Below are 19,687 nucleotides of genomic sequence, written 5' to 3'. Positions count from 1 at the left end.
TTGTCAAGGCTTAGTCACAGGAGTGAACGAGAGTGGTCTAGGGCCCGAAGTCCACACAGAATAGCACACATTAGTTCAGCTTGGACAGTCCATGTACAAAAATACATCAATATTTAACTGGGTAAGGCTGGTAAGTAAAACGATGCAGATACAATCAATAGAACCAGTAAATTTGCAATTCCCTTTTCCCTTAAGACGTCCACGATCTTCCTTCCTTTGTTTGGGTGAGTGTGCCATGGGCTTGCAGGTTCGAGTGCTTCTTTCGGTCGGATCCAATTTCAAACTACAACACCAGATGATGAAGGGTGCAGACTTTCATGGCAGATCCGTACTCTGCACTACTCGGGATGAATGAAGAGCAGTTCCAGTGACCGTCGCCACTTGTAGGCGGCGACAGGCGGTCTTCCAGGTGCGGTCACAGAAGCAGCTCCAGCTCTGCGTTCTTTGATGCTAGGATACTGACGTGTCAGGAGAAGGAGTCCTATGGTACAAGTTAGCGACATTTCTGGCGAGGTAGCTGATCAGCAGCTGGTCAGTCCACTGGGCAGTCCAGGGACACTTCCAAAGGTTCTTGGGACATGCAACCTAGAGGAGGCATGAAGACTAGTTGGGCCAACTAGTCCAAGGATTGAAGCACTGACAAGGGTCTTCTGAGATCTTGCAAAGGAGCAGGGATTCCCCGGCCACCCAATGGAGAGGATGCAGACTTATCTGAGGGCGGAGAGCGGGCTTTAAGAAGGTACAAAGAACCTGTAGCATACATATGTTCCAAGGAAACGCTTATAAACAGATGTATTGTAAAAATAATGGTTTCTTTTATATATACACAGGCAAAGAGTATTCTTTACAAAGGTAAGTACTATTATAAGTCATAAACACTATTCTAAAAACCAACACAATACCTGTGGTAAGTAAACCAAAGTATATAACCACATTTAGAACAGCAGTATGCAGCTAAAGGTGAGTATAACATAGTTGTACACAGTTTGAATGGCAGTATGCTATTCAAGGGGAGTAGAAACACATTCGTAGATTTCTAGAATGGCAGTGTGTAATTCAAGGTAAGCAGACCCCATTGGAAGTAAATTGTTATTTATTCAGTTTCAAGAATAATATAGTTATACCATCACTGTTACAAGTGCGTAACATACGACACAAGTATTTTAAGAATTCATTACAACTCCTATGCTATTACTCAGAAGAGGACATTTTTAGCCGTTTATTAACCAGTGGTAGAACATCAATGCACATTGCATTGGTTCAATTTATGTCTGTAGTTTTTCCTAAATGAAGTTAGTAATCTATGGAAATTGAATTTAATTGTCTAATTGATTTTTTTTCTTTCATTTGTATAAATAATTTTATTAATATTAGAATAGTATACACATTTTAGAATTGTATGTAAATTTGAAAGGTTGAAGTAATCAGCCAAACAATTTTTAAAAAGTGCGTACTTTGCAAAACTAACATATTCTATTTCAAGAATAATACAGTTACCCCTACCACAATAGTAAGTAAGCACTTTGCAACATATGTAACGTACTGTTTCAGGAATATGTAGTTCCACTAAAATTGCTTTCTAGAATAATGGAACACAATTGAAAGGTAAACAATAACTTGTTTTACTTTTCAGAATGGCAGTATGATATTCAAGGAGAGTTAAACCCTATTGGTAATACGCTGTTAAACTTATTCAGTTTCGGGAATAATACAGTAGTACCAACTTTGTTACTTTGTTAATAGTGGATCACAATTTAAAGGTAAGTAAATAAATTTGTATACTTCTCAGATTGACAGTAGGCAATTCAAAGGTAAGTAAGAACTGTGTAACACTTAGTAGTATAACTGGTTACCTCTTAAATAGAATAAGTTACGAACACATAGCAAGTAACTATTTTGCAACACTTGTTATCGTTTCTAGACAGAGGCCTTATACTTTAGAAGTCCTTTCCTATTCTAGGGCATGAGTGTTCTGAGAGGCAAAAGGGGACACTGGTGGTCCAGTGGACAACGTGGGCAGGTCCGGATCAGGCACAGAGGTAGTAAAGTCAGAGTGCCAGAGGATTTCTCGTCCAATAAGTAAGTACAGACTTAAGAGTTAGTAGAAAGTGTTCAGGGCCTTCGTGAAAGTATCCTTGGATGCGTTCCAGCATTAAGCCAGGGCGAACGCCCAACTACGCCAATCACCACCCTAGCCCCAAAGGAGTGACACAAGACTTTAGGTAAGTATTACCCTCAGCCACACAATACCTCAGCAGTGAAGAAGAGATCGCAGATGGACGCCTTCACGATGCAGCAGCACAGGACCTCGTCTCTGGAGTCTTGGTCGTGGTGATGAAATGGGAACTTGCAGCAGCAGTCGACAGAAAAGACTCCCAACAAAGGATTCTTTGGTGTTTCTTGCGGCTCTGTGGATTTGGTGCCCTTTTTAAGGTACCAAATGTGAAACGGTTTTCGTCTGATCTGCCTCTCTAGCTCAGTCCAGCACTCTGGTGAGGGGACTTCAAAGTGTGGAATCTTGCTTCTCGAGGTCCAACAGTAGTCGACCGAAGTTTCAGCGAGATTCGTTCATGGGAAGAAGTTGCACAGCACTTCTCATCAAGGTCGCAGGATATTGGCGGCTCGCAGCCCAGTAAGTTCACCGCTCATCATGGGATGGCCCGACTAACTGGTCCCACCAGCCTCAAGACTCCTCTGTTGCATGGAAGAAGGGGTCAGCTCAGATATCTCTGGTAGCTGGAAAATCAGCTACAACTGTCTAATTTATTTTTTTTCTTTTTTTTTTTCCTTCCTCATCGGGTTCATCTCCATTCAGCTTCCAGATCCTGGCCATCCGGCACACATGCTACATTCAAACTTTGGGGTTTGCGGGGAAACTGTCCTTTCAGGACAGCCAGCTTCCCAGTTAGGACTGGTTCCAGGCAGGCATGCCAGAAGACAAAGTGCTGCAGAGTTTTGGTCTTCAGATTCTGGAGCCTCGGTGGGCTACACAAAGGTTTCCTTCCAAAGGCAAAAGACAAAGCAGGACCTCCCCCCTCAGGATGGCAGAAGCACAAGCACACTAAAAATGGCGAAAAAGGAAGAAGCCACCATTCTGGATGAATGATGAACATTCTGTGAATTACCACGGCTGGTTTGACAGCCTGCGAGTAAAAATCCACATTTCAGTAGAACACGTCCACTGCCACCAGCCATGATAGTCGGCGTGTCACTGTAACAAATTTTACTGGAGGAGTGAGAAGGGGGAAGACAGAGTGACACCATCACCCACCCACTCGGCACTCCACATAAGGTAAAATGTATAGAGGATGTGTCTAAGCTTGAACATGTGTTCTGCAAGGTAAGTAAGATTTGTAAAAGAAAAGTTACAGCAACAGTGAGAACGGGGATAGTATGCAACACCCCCCCCCCCTCACGCTATGGGGATTGTAGAAAGGACAAAAAGTATCCTTCTACCCTTGGGTACAGTAGTTTCCACAAGGAACCCAAGAGAAAATAAAAGGGGAGCCCAAGGGGACAGAAATTGTTGTGTGCCGCAATAGGAAAATGCAGATACCCAAAAAGTTATAGGAAAGTATCATTCCAAAAATTAAGTATAGTCATAAAAAGGACACCCATAAAAAGAGTAAAGGAAAGGGTGAGTGGGGAAAAGGTTTCCTCAGGAACATAGAAAAATAATCAACAAATCCAGCAAAAGTCTCGCAGGTGAGGGAGATTTGGCATGAAAGTGTAATCTGACATTAAGGATCTGGACCATTCAAATAGCCCGTCCAATCAGGGATAACTACTGGTTTTACATCTGCCAAGCAGCTGGCTCACTAGCCTGTAAAAGCAGCAGCTTTTCCAGGCAAGATCATGTTCTTGTATGGGATGAAGAAGGCCAAACTACAATATGGCCAAAGAACAAGCAAAACACCTTGTGGCCCTGCCATCTTGGGGTGCTAACCACCTTTTTAGTAGCCATTTTCCGTAAACGCTCAAGCGCACTAGTGAAATAAAGGGTAAGCCTGTTTCTGCTGCCACCAGCTTGTCTTGGGCACATATGAAAAGTAACCAAAAACCCAGAGGATAAAAATTATACTAATTATTCCGATTGCACTGCACTAGGAGGGGTTTTGTGCAATTGCCAGAATACAAAGAGAAACTTAGTTTCTCAGTACTGATGGTCTGAAGGACTAGTCAGTTTCTCCATAACAATGATCAAAGTATAAGGGAAGTGTGGCTGATGGCTTTACGTCTCTTCGAAAATTAGGACAGGAACAAAAATCAGCAAAAGGAAGTGTGTCCCATTGGAATCAATGGAGGTAAAGGTGCAAAAGAGTTTTGCTTCGCTTTTCCTGCCTCCCAGAGCAAAGTCTGCAACCTCTTGGACCTGGACTGCACTTGTGCATGATCAGTTTGGCCTTGAGGCGGAAAGAGCCTCATCAGCATTTTCTCTGCACTGCTGCCACTCTTTGCCATGAAGCGGGCACTGCCTGCAACCGAAGTCCAGCCGCAGCGCTTCTGAACGCCTGCTCGCCTTCCTTTGAACTGTAAAACCAACCGCGGCTCCTGTGGGATCTGCCAGAGTTTGGTGATGTGAAGGCCAGCTGTCTTCACCCCATCTGGGTTCTCTACTGGTGTCTGAAGTGGCCATTGTGGGAATCCTCACACCAGTTAACCTCTTGCTGCAGATCCAACCGTGGTTCTGTTCCCAACAGTACTCGGTTGCTTGGCGGTGTTAGTTTTCTTAATCTCAGTTCAGGGGGGCATGGTTGCTTGGGTCTTTAAACCCGCCTGTTTGAAATTGAAATGCATCTGTCCACCTGCAGCTTTCCTTGCCTTACCTTTTAGGTTTTCGAGCCTGGGTAAATGGATCCATTCAGGTGGCTAAGAGATCACCCAACCAAACACCCCCCAGCCACCCCACCCCGAATTCCCCCAACCCCCCTCCCCCCCCAACATATAGCCGTGGTATAGATAATGGCTGATGCCAATTGTGCTTTGAACAAGGCTTGACCTGCCACCACATGTGATCTTCTGAAGTATGGGATCCATTTGCTGTGGCAAAGGGAGAGAGAGTTCAGTTTGCGGTGTGCACTCGCGCCCCCGAGACTTAAACTACATTTGCTTCTGAGGGCCCTTCATTTCCTCAGGGTCCGGGTGCATCATTTATTCGGTTTTCCTTGCGCAAGTACCCTGGCATTAGACATTCTTGTAGTGTATTGTTCCCTTTCGTAGGCCCCGATTACTACAGACCAACCTTGATCATCCCCATTTTGCCCTCCCACAGACTGAAGCCCTATAAAAACGAGAATTGATCTTCTGGCCTGTACCCATGAACTCTTCAGGACTCGCCCCTATCTCTTCCCTCTCTCATGTGCCAAGAGGCTGCCAAATGGCAATCGATGTGCTATGTAAGTCCACTCTACATTTCATGAATTTCAAGTCATCAAATTCCACTGTACCACTTTTTTTTTCCCCAACAATTTTTACTTCTAAATCGTAGCCATTTGCAGGTAAAAAAGAAAATGAGTTGGCATTCATGCAAAGCACATACTCCCATATGAAGAGAGTATGTGGTACGCGTCAGGCTCTGCATATACGCACAGACACCATTGAATGTGTTTGAAAAGTCACTAAACCTTCCATGGTTCTTGAGTCCTATCGTGGGCATTTACTCTTTTAAGGTTCGATGTTCATGATTGCAATGCTGAGGTGCATGTGGGGCTTGGGCAGAAGTCCGCCTGGGAATCCATCAGGGCTAGATCATTAACCCATGAAATACCAGGCTGTTTACATAGGCTCCATGGACCAAACCCGAGTAAAGCCTCCAATATGGATCTGCTTGTTCGCAGTATCCTGCAACCTAGCAGCGGTTATGAAAAGCTCCAAAAGGATCTTTTTACAGTTTTTCATGCGACAGATCTGGAATAAGACATTAATGCTGTATCTTAAGTGATCCATGTATATTTTCATTCCATTGCAAGAACTACTTGTTTAGGACTATGTGCTGGCAATGTGTGGATTAGTCCAAGTTCTGTTCCGTACTGATCGGAGGAAGCTTGGGGGGGTGAGAAGGGGTGATGCTGAGGGAGGGGGGGGATGTGGGGAGGTGTATCAAGACTTCCAGAATAAGGGTCCTGGAACGTACCTGTTTCAGCAGACCGCAAAGTGTGCAGTTCTGCCCAGCAAGGATTGGCTTTAAAGTTGGGAGTTTCATGGCTACACGCTCTCCCGCACCCTCTCCTCATGTGCTCTGGCCCCCATCACCCAATTCATTTTCTTATCATTGCTACTGTATATCCAGGCTGTGTTGGGAGTTTGAGAAACTTGGGCTGGGCATAGTAAAAGTGCATTTCCCCAACCGCCCCTTCTAGACTAATGGAATCCTTTTTTAGAATGAGCATTCGGATGAGTGTGAAGTTATTTTCATTATATTCCCGATTTTAATCGAAGGTATTTTGAGGAGTGCTATACCAAAGTAATGGCCTGTTCATGAGCTACTAAAATGCGAGAGGACTAGCCCACGTGAATACTAGAATGCTATAGAAGTACTTTTGACCTTTCAGCACATGATTTGTTTGGGCGAGGGCTCCGTCAATTTTCTAATCGTGTATTGATTTCTCGAGGAACGCTTACCAGCAGCTAGAGGAATGCTGGTGGCCTTCTGAAGGCCCCAGGGGTGGTGGGCTTCTTTCTCCGGATCAAGGTTGCTTAGCTCAACAATGGAGAAGCAGAACCTGCCCTTGGGTTGGAAGGCCTCCAGGAGAGACTAGAAGCACGCATCATTCCAGATCTAAAGTCAGAAAAACAAAATATGGGCTCATGTGTCAAAGATCATTGGCAATAGGGGAAGCGAGAGAAGCCATGGAGGACAATGCCCTTTCCAGCCTAGTAGGAAGTCCACAACTGAACCCCCTGAATGGAGCGAGAACCCTTACCCATTTTCAAGCACCCTTAAAGTTCCACATACAGTAAACGAGTAACACTGTAGCGGGTCCACCACAATAAGAAGATACTTAAACGCCTATCTTGTAATTGTAGGAATTTGTTAGCGAGGGCCTTTAGAAGATCTGTGGTTATTGAAAGATGATGGTCTGGCACGTAAGGGCCTGCCATGCGTAACAGTGTGCAACATGCATACGTATAACTGCAAAAAAGATGTTAAAAGGGATGGTCCTTCTCTTCAGCCTCCCTTACACTGATCTACGTAGAAGATGTACCCTGTTATGCGGTTTCTATCCCTGAACTCGCGAGTTAGATGTTGGTCTTCATTGGTTTTGGGATATGAAGAGTTGCTAACCTAGATGGAAGGGAAGGCAATCGGTTTCAGGAGGAAGTTTCACAGAAATGTTGCTCTGGGAACCTATGGACATATGGCAGACCTGTCTGCCTCCCACGTTTTGGCTGCAACTCTCCCTTACATTCTTGCAGGCTCACAGCAAGAGCTTCCTTATTTCTGTATGGTGACCTACTAATCATAACGTTTTTATAGTACAGGTTTTGTAATTGTGATCTTGATTGGTGCACTGTTTTGTGTGCAGCCAGATGTCTGACTAGAAGCCCTTGCCCACTAACCTGTGTGCCTTTTTTCCTTTGTTCTCTTTTTTAGGGGCCGCAAGCGTTTTGTGAGTGAAGGGGACGGTGGGCGAATCAAGTTGTAAGGAATCCTGGGCTCGACAGTCTTCCTACGCCTCCGCGTTTCCCTGAGACCAGTGCAGCGACGGGCAGTTGAGGCATGGGGAGAGGAGGAAGAGGGCAAAGATAAATGTTTCTGCTTTTGAAAGCTTCTGTTGTAAAATTTGAAGAAAATGTAAATAAAAGGCAGGGGACCCTGTGGCAGAGCCAGAGCCCAGCATCAGGCAATAAAAGTACCTAAAAAGAACAGGCGATGCTTGTTTCTGACTAAGGTATTATCCCGACTCTAACCTGTCATACACCCTTCCGGAGGCCCTAAGGAAAAGTGGCCCTTCTAGATGGGTTGGGAGTACTTTTCTGGATGGCAGGGTTGATCTAGCACACTGCAGTGAATTGCCAGGAACCTATCACCTATGGATTTTTGTTGTAATGCATATCTGCAGGCCTGCTCAGTATGGGTGCCAGTATGGCATAAATAGGTTGGCATAGTATGGTGCAATTGTGGTTTCTTCCTGAAAGCTTGGTGCGTGCGCTGAGTAGGTTGGAATGCTTAGGTAAGTCCCAGTTGTGCTGAGAGCTCTGACCTTAAGGCGAGTAGCTGCACAGGCTCTTCTGATGACCTTCTTCTAGTTGGTGGCCCCATTGCCTTTACTATTCACTGTACTGCAATAGTGGCTTCTATTTTGGAACCTGTGCAAGTAATTAATGGTCTGGAAATCCTCTGTGTGCCTTCCTATTATGCACCCAACAGAACCTCTCCTGCAATCCAGTGTATCTACCTTCCTAGATGGGTCTGACCTGGTGTCCTCCAAGCCAGGTACTCGTGGAAGATGAGAAGGAGTGATTTATGTCTGCAAAGATATCCGGTCTAATGAGCAACTCCTCTGTTATGTTGGACAGTGCGCCCTTATGCTTGCAGCCTTGATCTCGATTTGTATGTAAGCACTTGTAGAGTGCGTTGTCTTTGTGGCAGCAACCAATGAATAATTCTGCAAGGCCACTGCTGAGTCGATTTTCAATGTTGGGTGCTTTCAGTTTGATTCAGTCAAAGCTTTAATATTCCCTGTTTTGCCAATGAAATGGTCTGGCAAGTAGACCACTGACAATCAAAGGCTGGCTTCTAAGGCTTACTCAAGAGACTAGGTAGCCCTCAGTGTATTTCAGGTGTTCAAGGGGCTGCAGAAACGTGGCGCTAGTCTTCTATCTTGTATTTTGTTGGGACCTTTTGCGTTGTGCTTAAGTGTGTACAATGCACTCCACTGCATGTGCTGGCTGAAGGGGAGCTCAGCAATGACGATGTCCTTTCTTCCGTTATATTGATGTGAATGGCTAAATCGCTTCTGCCCACATTGTTACCATGTGGTCTTTCCCAGGATGATTGGGTAAAGTAGGCTTTGGTTGCCAGCTAGGCAGATGCCATCCTGTTTGGGGTACTCCATTCTAGTCTGTTTCCCTACTGGTTGTGATGAACTGGTGCAAGGGTCCTCCTCCTCCTTGTGCCTTCTGCTCAGAGGGTTGGTTTAGCGAGAGTCCTGTTTACATTAGAGGAATGGCGTCCTTATGTACCTGTTTCTCTCTCTGTGGCATTAACAAACTGAGCTCCAGTAGTTGCAAGCTGATTAGTTTAAGAGCCACGTCCTTGGAGTGACCTTACCCATTGCTTGTGTGTACAGTTTCCAAAGTAACAGTGCGGTTGGCCCCAGTGTAAGTTGCAAAGACAATAAACACCTCAGTTACCATGTGAGTATGTTCTTGAATGTGTCTCTTTGTGATTTCTGTACTTGTGATGCCACGCATAGATTGCCAATTCGGTCAATCTAACAGTGAACTTAAAGCTTTTCTAGCCATCCCATCCCTTTCCCAAGGGGAAGCCACCACAGACCTTGCGTTTGCCACATTGGTGTACTCTTTAGCTAATCTTTGGATAAGGTGTCTGTCAATCCTTTTTATCAACCTCTACATACTCCTCAACCAGACCTTGTACGCCTTCTACCTGCTCTGCACATTCATGGCAGGATCATTGTGGTCATTTGCTGTGACTAAGAGCCCTATGTCATCATTGGCCACTTGGGTGATGGTGAGAACATCCACAGAGACTCGACCACACGTATCAGATCTCGGCCATCTATCACATTAATTGAAGAATTAGTGCAAATCATGTTTTTCCTTTTTGCGCCTACCTGGGCATGACCAAGATGAGGGGTCAGCCGTACGGCCACCCGTGGATCTCCAAGCAATAAATATAATGGGAAGGGGTTGGTGGTGAAAGGTTTTGAGTTTTAATAATGTAAACACATTTTATTATTTAGTCAACATATTGAGGCATTAACATAAGTATTTAACTCCTTCCATTTCCCCCAAATTGTCTGTGCTTTAACTGAGCAACCCTGTGTATATGTACTCCCATTCCAAACCCCTCCCACCCTGATAATCATACATACTTTTATTTCGGCTAAAAGCCTTTAAAGTTTGCAGACAAAACATCCAATCGTATACAAAACATCACAGATGAATTTCCCATAAATATGCAATCTGAGTAGAAGCAGATTTGAATTAGAGAAAATCTCAATGATAGCAATACATAGCCAAATTCATACCAATAACTTGAGCTAGGGCACAATAAGGACAGAGTGCTGTTAGTGGACTGTGAACCTTTAATATTCTAGGCGATGGGGCCTCACTCGAGGCCTATTCCCCAACTGGAGAGCATGTGCTGCTGCAAGCACTGTCCACTGCAGAGTATTTTCACAGGGCAGGCGGCTAGGTTCTATCAAGGAATTTGATGAGGGTCGGCATAGCGTCTTTGAATTTATTAGGGCCTGAGCCATGATCTCAAGTCAATTGTAATGGAGTCATGTACATTGGTTCCCTGACGATGGATCCTGGTGCAGCGTGTGACTTGTTACCCAGTAACAACAAAGCATAAAATAAGCATTGTTGCATAGCAACGTGCTATGCAGTTCTGTAGGTTTGCTAATTAAATTGACAATTGTGTAGCAAAGCAAAGTTACCCTGTCAATGAAAGTACAGCTCACCCTGTTTTGCTCTCCTGCTTTCAGGGCTCTTTCCACCCTGTTCACTGCACGTTCAAAGGGGCTACTAGAAAAAGAGAGAGTACAGCCATAATCATTAAGTGCCAAAGTCTTGTGTGGGAGTTCTAGCCAAGATGTTTTTATTTTTCAAATAATTGCAAACCAGATGTAATTTGGATAATACTTTTATTATCTAACTATATCCTGCCTGGCAGAGACCAGTATGTGTTAACCTTTATTTTCGACAGGCATGCAATTCCATTCCTAAAATTGTAAGCCGTTACATAATGCATTGTTAGGCAAGAATTGATGTAGGAACCCTGTGGGAGACTACACGACCTTTGTCCTCTTGGTATTGGGTAATATACCTATTGGTATAAGCCTGTATTACATATGTTGGTAGTGTGATTGAGCAGCCAGGCTTATCTCAAGAGGGGTAAATATGAGCTGTAGATCTGTAGCAATGCAATTCGCAAATGCAATTAGCCAAGTAACACTAACACTCAAGGTTTTGTTATAAATAATTAATTTATTTATGCAACAGTAGTTTGGAAATAAGCATTCTTTAAAAAGGGATATGTAGCAATCAAATACACTTTCAAATACTTTTCCAGAATCTGCACAAAGCTAGTAGATACTTTCTTACACACTTCCTACACCCAGAGATGACTTCACTAACTAGGACAGTAATAGCATTCATATATCATTAGTACACTTTGTAGATTCTGAGGCTATCAGAAAGGAAAGGTTAAAGGAAGGAAAAAGGTTCAACAGGTTCTCACAACATGTGAGTACTTTAAATCTTCCAAAGAAGTCTAGATAAAAACCTTTCCCAGCAATATTAGTTTAGAACCAATGTATCGCTTATGAGGGACAGTAAGAATCAAAGTCAAATGGAATACAAGAGTCTGCAGGGAGCCAGGACAGTTGTCTATAGAGCTGAGCTACTTCTTAGATAGTAAAAGTGTTGCACAAAGTTAGTTTGTTGAAGAATGATGAGAGTAGGGTCACAAGCTATTACAGTTGTGAAAGGTATAGCCGAAATCAAATCTAGCAAATCGGCTAATGCAAGTCTCAACTGTGAAGAGCAAGCTACTGACACTGAGGTAAGAACCCCAAGTCAGAACAGTACCTTCGGTTAGAAGAAGTGGTCCAGCTGGCTTCTGTCTGGTTGCATTAATGCAGATCCTGGGTTCCTGGGCCTCAGTCGTGGGGACAAGAGGGAGGACGTCTGGGGGCTCCTGTGGCAGCAATTCGGAGGTTGGTGCACCCACGGGTGTTCTTCAGGTCAGCAGCACTTTGTGGTTTCAGCGCACAGTAAATGACTCGACTATGGATTTCGCGACCCATGGCGCTCGGTTCCTGCAGCAGCAAAGAAGTACAGTCAGCCGGGTAAGATGGTGCAATGGAGTATGTCTCTGGGTTAGTTGGTCCCACTAACCCAAGGGAAGAAGTCGTCCCTTCTGGAGCTTCTCTTGTTGATCAGAAAAAGGAGTTTCAGCACAGCAGCAGGGCTTCATCAGGCAGTTCAACGGTCCAGGAGGGTTGTCCTTCCCAGTGGTTGACTCTTGTCTTCAGTCCCAAAACCCTCGCCTTTTATGCAAGTGTCTCCCATTGATGCTCAGCCTGGACTTTAGGCTCCTATCACCCCTAGCTCTGCACGCCACTCCTTCCCTAGGGATAGATGCCTCCCCATTAGGTGAGGGCCTTCCTTTCTTTTCTAAGGACCTCTCTGAGGTAATACACTAATCGTAAATCAACAAGCAATCCCACGGTAACACAGTGGGCCTCCAAAAGTGTTCTATGTGTGATAAAACGTATCTTACCTAACTATTTAGGCTGAGTGATAAACTTACTATCTCCTCCCTGATTGGCTGGCTGGCCTCTTTTGAATGACAATCAGGACTGGGTGCATTCAGGCATTGCTTAAGACAAAGGAAGGGAGTTTCGGGAACCTCCCTCGCTTCCTGTCCTTCCAGACACACACTGGAGCTAGAGGCGGTTTTCAGTACTGAAGCCTGCCAAAGGCAAAACGAACAAAGGGCTCAAACCTGGCTTGGTGTGCAGAGTAAAACCCAAGAAAGACCTCACAAACAGAAAATGGTGAAGAAAGACTGGAGCCGTTTTGACAAAATGATCCCCCATGGGTGCTATACACCAGCTGAGGATTCAGCCTGCGATAGAAACACACAATGGTAGGAAAATTAAACTACTACCACCAGCCATTTGAAGTAGTGGGGGTATAAAAAATGTTACATGAGTAGGTAGGATAAGGGGCTGCTAAGTAACCCCCCAGCATTCCACATAGGATGGTGTGTGGTGGAACTACAAAGAGAAACGGTAAGTAAAGTCAATTTCACTTTACTAATCTTGGGAACGGTAGTTCACACAAGAAAAGGTATTTGAACCTTGTGAGAAATCTAAAGGATTTCTCTGCGACACTGCACTGAAGGTGCTGTGTGTCACCATACAAAAAGTAGATGCCTATGGAGTTTGTCAGCCTCAAAAAACAGAAGAAACACATAATCCAAATCAGGTCAAATACACAGGGGAGAGTGAGAAAAAGGGCTCCCTCACGCCATTGGTTATGATAGTTGTGGCTGGTGGAGGTAAACGACCTATGATCAAAGGCGATAACTTCCCCTGAAACCGTTGCAGTATTTGAAACCTCAAATGTTCAGGTTGCAGCACATGCTCGGCCAGCTGGAGGAAAGAGATTTCCTGGCTACCTTGGAGCTGGAGGACGCCTACTTTCACGTCCACATTCATATGAAGCATCAAAACCTCCTGCGGTTTGTGGTCCAGGGACGACACTACCAGTTCAAGGCCCTGCCCTTATCTGGAAGACTAGCTCACACACTGGCAATCCATCACACTACATGATTCTCAATCAACTATATGAAGTCCTGCGTATAGCCATCACATAATGCTCTGTTCCTAGGCGCCCCTCTGAATGCGGTTGCATGCCTGGCTACACCCTCGGAGGAGAGGGTGGCACCATCCTGGGGAAGGTACAGCACCTGTCTGCTCAATCTGTGATGGTGCAAGCCATCAAGTCGCTGTTGGACATGATGTCCTCCTGCATCCACTTCGTTCTATTCTGCATGTTCCAGATGAGGCCTCTTCTGGAGTTCCTGGATGCGCAGTGGATACAAGTCACGGGCGCATTGATGGACACAATCACCCTCAGCCTGGAGTACCGACCAGCTCTATTACGATGGCGAGTGTGTGGTGTGCTCCTTTTCTGATCCCACCCTACCAGGCCACGGTCTTCACGGATGCCGCTCTGGAAGGGTGGGGGGGGGCACACTGGACAGTCTCACACCAGAGGCCTCTGGCTCACAGAGAAAAGGGAACTCCATGCAGTCTTCTGGGCCCTAAAGTAATTCCTGCATCAACGGGCGGGGGAGGGGGGGAAGAGGTGGTGAAGATCTTCACGGACAACACCACCACCATGTTCTACATCTGGAAGCAGTTCTCTCTATGGTTGCTCAGTCCCTGTGGCACTGGGCCATTCTTCAGGACAATTCAGGACATGTTCCTCATCCCATTTCACCGGGCAGGCATCAAGAGCACAATTGCAGACTCACTCAGCAGGGAGCTGCAATCCTGCCACGAGTGGAGGCTTAGTCAGGATGAAGTGTCCTTTCTCCAACAAGTGGGGCCAACCCAAAATTAACCTTCACGACAGCGGGCAACTCCAAGGGCCAGAGGTTCCCTCAGCCGAGAGGTCTTGGGGTATGCCTTCTCGTTCTGTGGTAGGCGCTCTTCCTGTATGCCTTCCTTCCATTCGTGCTACTGCGTGTGATCAACTCACTCAGACAATATCATTGCAGGATGATACTCATTGCTCCGGCGTGGCAGATCTGGTACGCCGACCTCCACCATCTGTCAGTGGTTCCACCCATCCGGCCTTTCACTTTTCAATCTTCTCTCCAGAGAAAACTAAGCAATACTGCACCACGACCTGGCATCCCTGAGCCTCAAGGCCTGGCTCCTGCAGCCCTAGAGTTTAGGCATTATTCTCTGTTTCTGGAATGCAAGAAGATCTTGGCCAAGGCCAGACCTTCTTCTACGTTGTTGTGCTACAGCCACAAGTGGAAACACTTCTCAGTGTGGTGCAGCTCTCGGAAGAATACGCAGCTGCGGGTCACGGCTCCGCAGCTCCTTCCGTATCTGCTTTTCCTGGCCAAGGCTGGCCTGGCTCACGCCTCGATCAAGGTGCATCTGGCTGCCATATCCTGTTACGCCAGGGCGCAGGGTAGGCCATCCCCTGTGCTCTCACAGGCTCGATGATGAGTTCCTCCAGGGTCTCTTCAGGACTTTTCCACCAGAGAAGACTCCTGCTCCAGCTTGGGAGCTCAACGTGGTTTTGGCTAAGCTTATGGGGGCCCCATTAGAACCAATGCATCAGGCCCCTTTGAAGTTCCTCTCGTGGAAGGTGGCTTTCATAGTGGCCACCTCAGCCAGGCGGGTCGGGGAGATCCAGGCTCTTGTAAGCAGCCATACTTTTCTTTCCGCGCTAAGAGGGTGGCGCTGCAGACCCACCCCACCTTCATGCCGAAGGTTCCTTCCGAATTCCATCTTAATTAGCCTTTGGTTCTTCTTCCAGAATCCTATGCTGGTGGAAAGGACATTGCATTTGCTGTTCTGTACTTTTCCTAATAAAGTGTACCAATCAGAACTTGCAAATACTAAAAAAATCCACAACCCCCTACCAGCACTTTGGCCCAACCTGCAGTACCTGTCACCCAAACTTGTAATCCACCATTTAGTAAGCTAGCAACAAATGGAATACATATATGACCAACTGTGAGGGCCTGCAAGGAAGGTCAGTGAAAAGGTGGAGCACAGTCTCCGTCGAGCCCTGAAAGTCCCGGGCACAGCCTGAATATCAAAACCACAAAATATGTTGTCTTGCATCTGCATTAGGTAGGGAGAGGAGCCGGTCTTGCTCCAGACCCATTAATTTGCATTCAAGATGCTTAGGTCTCATCTTCTGTGCAATTAGTGTCAATGTCTTGGGCCTGGTTGGATAGGGGGCAACACCTGATCGCATTACGGCGGAATGGTATTCTTTCGAGCTCCAGAATATCTGTTCAAATGTGTTTCGAAACCAAGCCCAAGCTTCACAAGAATCATTGAAGACATGAATGGTCCCATAGAGGTATATATTGAGTTGTGCTGAAAAGAAAGGGGTGTATTTAATGCCTTGCATTTCCAGCTTTTTCTTGGATTGTCAGGCTTTTTGTACCTCCTATAGTATAGTCTACAAAGAAAGCAATTTCTGATTCATTATAGGTAATCCTCCCTCTTGAGTGTGCCATCAGCAGCAAAGCGTCCCGGTAATTTAACTATCACAGTTTAAGGTGAGGCTCCAGCAACAGGCTGACTGGTAGGCATCCAGTGTGCTCTTTTGATCGAAAAAAGTTAGGATGTCTCTTGGGCTCCATTAGTAAAAAATAAAAATAAAGGGGGGTGGAGGGGGTAGAGCGAGAGGTGTGTGTGTGTGTGTATGTATATATATATATATATATATATATATATATATATATATATATATACACACACCCCCTGTCCAGGGCCTAGTGGGCTGCTGTGGTGCACTGGCAGGATGTGTCAGATGGGGATTCAGAATTTTTTATTTATTTATTTATTTTTTACTGGGCCTCTTTGCAACTAGCATTGGTTTTGCTTATGTGACAGGTGTCCATTCCCCGCTCAACAGGCCTGCATGTTGAAGGGGGAGGGTGGGGTTGGGTGTTGTGGACAACCGTGTCTCGGCTTTCAATGAGAGCTGTGTTCGGCCTGCACACCTCGGGCTTCGGTGGCGCTGAGGTGTTTCTTTGCAGTTTTCCTCCCACCTCTCTCCCCTCTGTTCTTCCCGAGCTGGGCTTACTCCACCGGTCAAATGCTGCGCCTCTGGGCCTGAGCGGACACATTGTGCAAGTTGCCAGCCCAAGTCAAAAAGGAAGATCTTCCTGGAATCATTCTGGAGTCATCCAGTGACTTCATCCTAGAGTCATCCATGGCTAATTCAGGGCGATCATCTGAAACCATCCTGAAGTATGTGTATAGGCTGAAATATTTAAATGAGATGACTCTAGAGTTATCACAGAAACTACTCCAGGATGAGTTCTGATTACTTCCAGTAATGATCTTGTGTTACTCCAGGATGACCCCATGAAAACTTCAGGATGGGTGGGGATTACTCCAGGATGACCCCATGACAACTTTATGATAGGTTTGGAATTGTGAAAGATTATTGCAGACAACTTCAGGAGGAGTTATTTCATGTTGCTTCCAACCATGTAGGAAAAGGGTTTTGATTCCTTGTGTGTAAGATGGGTGGTATTACTATAGGCTGAGTCTAGTTAGACTTACGGATAGTGTACTGGAAAACCTCATGGGAATTTGCAGTTGTCACTTTCCATCTTTGCTAGAGCGCTTAAATGTCATTAACTAAGGTACGCCGATTTAGTACACAAAACTACAAATCCACCCACAATGCCACGAACCAACCTGTAAACTTCCCTCATCTCTAGCTAACACGGCATCCCGCCCAATAAACTCCCACAATTACAAATGACTGCACTAAAATACTCCCTCTCAGTGACCTAGACAGAATCCGTTTAAGGTCTACCTGCATGACAGACTGCCCATCGCTTCACCCAATATCACTATGAGCAGCTAGCAATTAGTTCGACCATTCACCACACCCATGAAAACACTAGCTGAGCCCCCCCGCCCCCAACAGAAATGAACAGCACAAAAACATCAACCATTTACAAGTTGGCACAAACCTACAAATTAACCAGATCAACTATATAGTTCTACACACAAGAGCACTTGCATCTTCATTTTCACAGAGAAGAGTGTGAGCTACAATTACGTTGTTGATTAGTCGCAGGGGCTGACATAGCAACCAAATTCGGTTGTGGGGATGTTCCAATTCCATTGAGCATGTGTTTGGGAATGTCTAGGTGTCACTTCACTCTCCAAACAGGCATGACATTCATACTGTAACAAGGACATACTGTTGAGAAGATGTGGTGATAGAGTTCAGCTTGTCAAATAAGATCTGTCCGACAAAACATTTGTAGCAGACAATTGACGGTTACTTTATAGTCCAATATTTTGTAGTTACGCAGCTACATCTTTGGGAACTGCAACATCACACTGAGACATCTGCCGATTTACTGCTGTGTCTTTCAATTGTCCAGGTGATGTAACGGAGGCGGGTTCTGAGGAAGGAATGGAGGAGGAAGGAAGAACACTAGCCATCCCTGTCAAAAGACTTAGGTTTTCCAGCATTTTGTGAACAGCAATTAATAAGTTTGGGAATAGTCAGTTTCCACCCATCAGCTTTTACAATATAATTCTCTTGGTTCTTTCACTGTATCTTCTTGTAGTTCATGCAACACTCTTAAGATTTCCAGCGCTTCCCAGACTCCACCAGTAGCTGCTTTTTCTCCTCTGCCTTTCTTTTTAAGGCCTCAATTAGTCCCTATGCATCACAATAGGTTTTAATTATTTTGTCAAATGTTTGCAGTGTCTCTTAATACACTGTGTTTGGCTGTGGGTATGAAAAAAGGCAAGGTGAAACTTCAACATGTGACTATCGATACAACAAACTTTTTGCTTGAGCTGTACACTGGGGTAGGTGACTCATCCTAACCGTCCCCTTGGATTTTTGCTTCTTCTTGTGCTCCTTGGCGCTTTCCTCCCTTCCCATACAGCGGCCCACAACTCTGTCTAGCTGCACACATACTCTAAACTGGACTACGGTCCCTGAGGGCATTCAACCCATAGCGCTTTGCCAATAACATAGGAGGAAATCATGTAGACCATCTATACGATGGAGAGTTACTCTAGAGGAAAAAGATGCTGTAAACGAGTCGTGGGCATTGTGCAGTACTCATCTGTATGTGTGAAAATAGGGAATGCCTCTGCGTAGGGATGTCAAATGTACCCTCCTCCCCAAATATCACATAGATGAACAAGAAACAAAATGCATTGCTTACCTGCTGACTAGAAAACGGCTACTGCCTTGAAATCCTTTTCTTCGCCTATTTCTCTTCTACTTTCATCAAGACCCTCTATCGCCCATTTACAATTAACTTCACCAGGAATTGCTAAAGGCTCACATTCGGAATCAAAGAAAAGCATATTAAAGAGTGCCATGATTTGAGTTAGTGCATAAAAGAAGAAACATAAAAAAGGGACATTTAGTATGCTCCAAGTATTTGTGAACCGTGTCTGTACCCAAAACCATTCATTTACTGTGGATGTTCCTGCCTGATGTGTCCCGATTTGTGAGTGAAGCGCCTCTTGGTGCTTGGTAACTTCCTCCAGGACATTCACCCATTGTGGCTTCAACTAGTTGCATCTGCTCGCTAATAGAATTAGAGGTGGGTGTTCTGGAGAAGCAATACATTCTTAACTGCAGAGCTCTTGTACCTAAAATGCTGCAGTCATTTTGCGTGTGTCCTTTAAAAGACAAGCTCCTGTTTCGGCTTCTTAAATGTAAATATCAAGCATAGATTCCCAGCTTACAGACAGCAACATGTACAGGAAAGGATAGGGACCGGAAATAAGAGGGTATGCAGGGACAGATCCCATGACCAAAGTGATCTTGACCGTGGGGGAACAAAAAGTAAATATTACACCTTAGCATGCAGGCCTTTGCTAATATGAGCCAGGCACGATACATGTAGATAGCTTAGCTATATAGTTCAAAGAGAGCTTAGCGTGTGTGTTAGGGCCAATATTGTACAACTTGTTTACACTGGATATGAAATCTGTTTCAACAAGCAAAAAATGTCCCACCAAGGATAAAGGGCATACAAATAGCGTGGTTAGCCTACGCTGTGATCTATTTATCCTTGACCGTACGCAAATAGGCTTACAAAGATCGATAAACTCATTGGCAAAATATCCAGAGAATAATGCAATGATCATCAATATAGCCAAAATTAAAACTGCGTCTGAGTAAAAAAAAATATCAGCAGAGGGAATTTCACCTGGCGTATAAA

General features: G+C 45.1%; 1 protein-coding gene across 2 annotated transcripts in view; it reads left to right on the top strand.

Annotated features, from left to right (window-relative positions):
• LOC138516989 (programmed cell death protein 4-like) overlaps window positions 1-9,364 on the top strand; it is a 141,515-nt gene extending 132,151 nt beyond the window's left edge. For both annotated transcript variants that reach the window (XM_069632482.1, XM_069632483.1), the window contains exon 12: window positions 7,595-9,364. In XM_069632482.1, the coding sequence (XP_069488583.1) occupies window positions 7,595-7,646 (52 nt within the window). In that variant the 3' untranslated portion in view covers window positions 7,647-9,364. The remainder of the gene's footprint in view (window positions 1-7,594) is intronic.
• Window positions 9,365-19,687: the final 10,323 nt, after the last annotated feature.

The sequence above is a fragment of the Ambystoma mexicanum genome, chromosome 6q (assembly GCF_040938575.1).
Source record: "Ambystoma mexicanum isolate Mex_15411 chromosome 6q, UKY_AmexF1_1, whole genome shotgun sequence".
Lineage (NCBI taxonomy): Eukaryota > Metazoa > Chordata > Amphibia > Caudata > Ambystomatidae > Ambystoma > Ambystoma mexicanum.
This window is presented reverse-complemented; position numbering and strand designations above follow the sequence as displayed.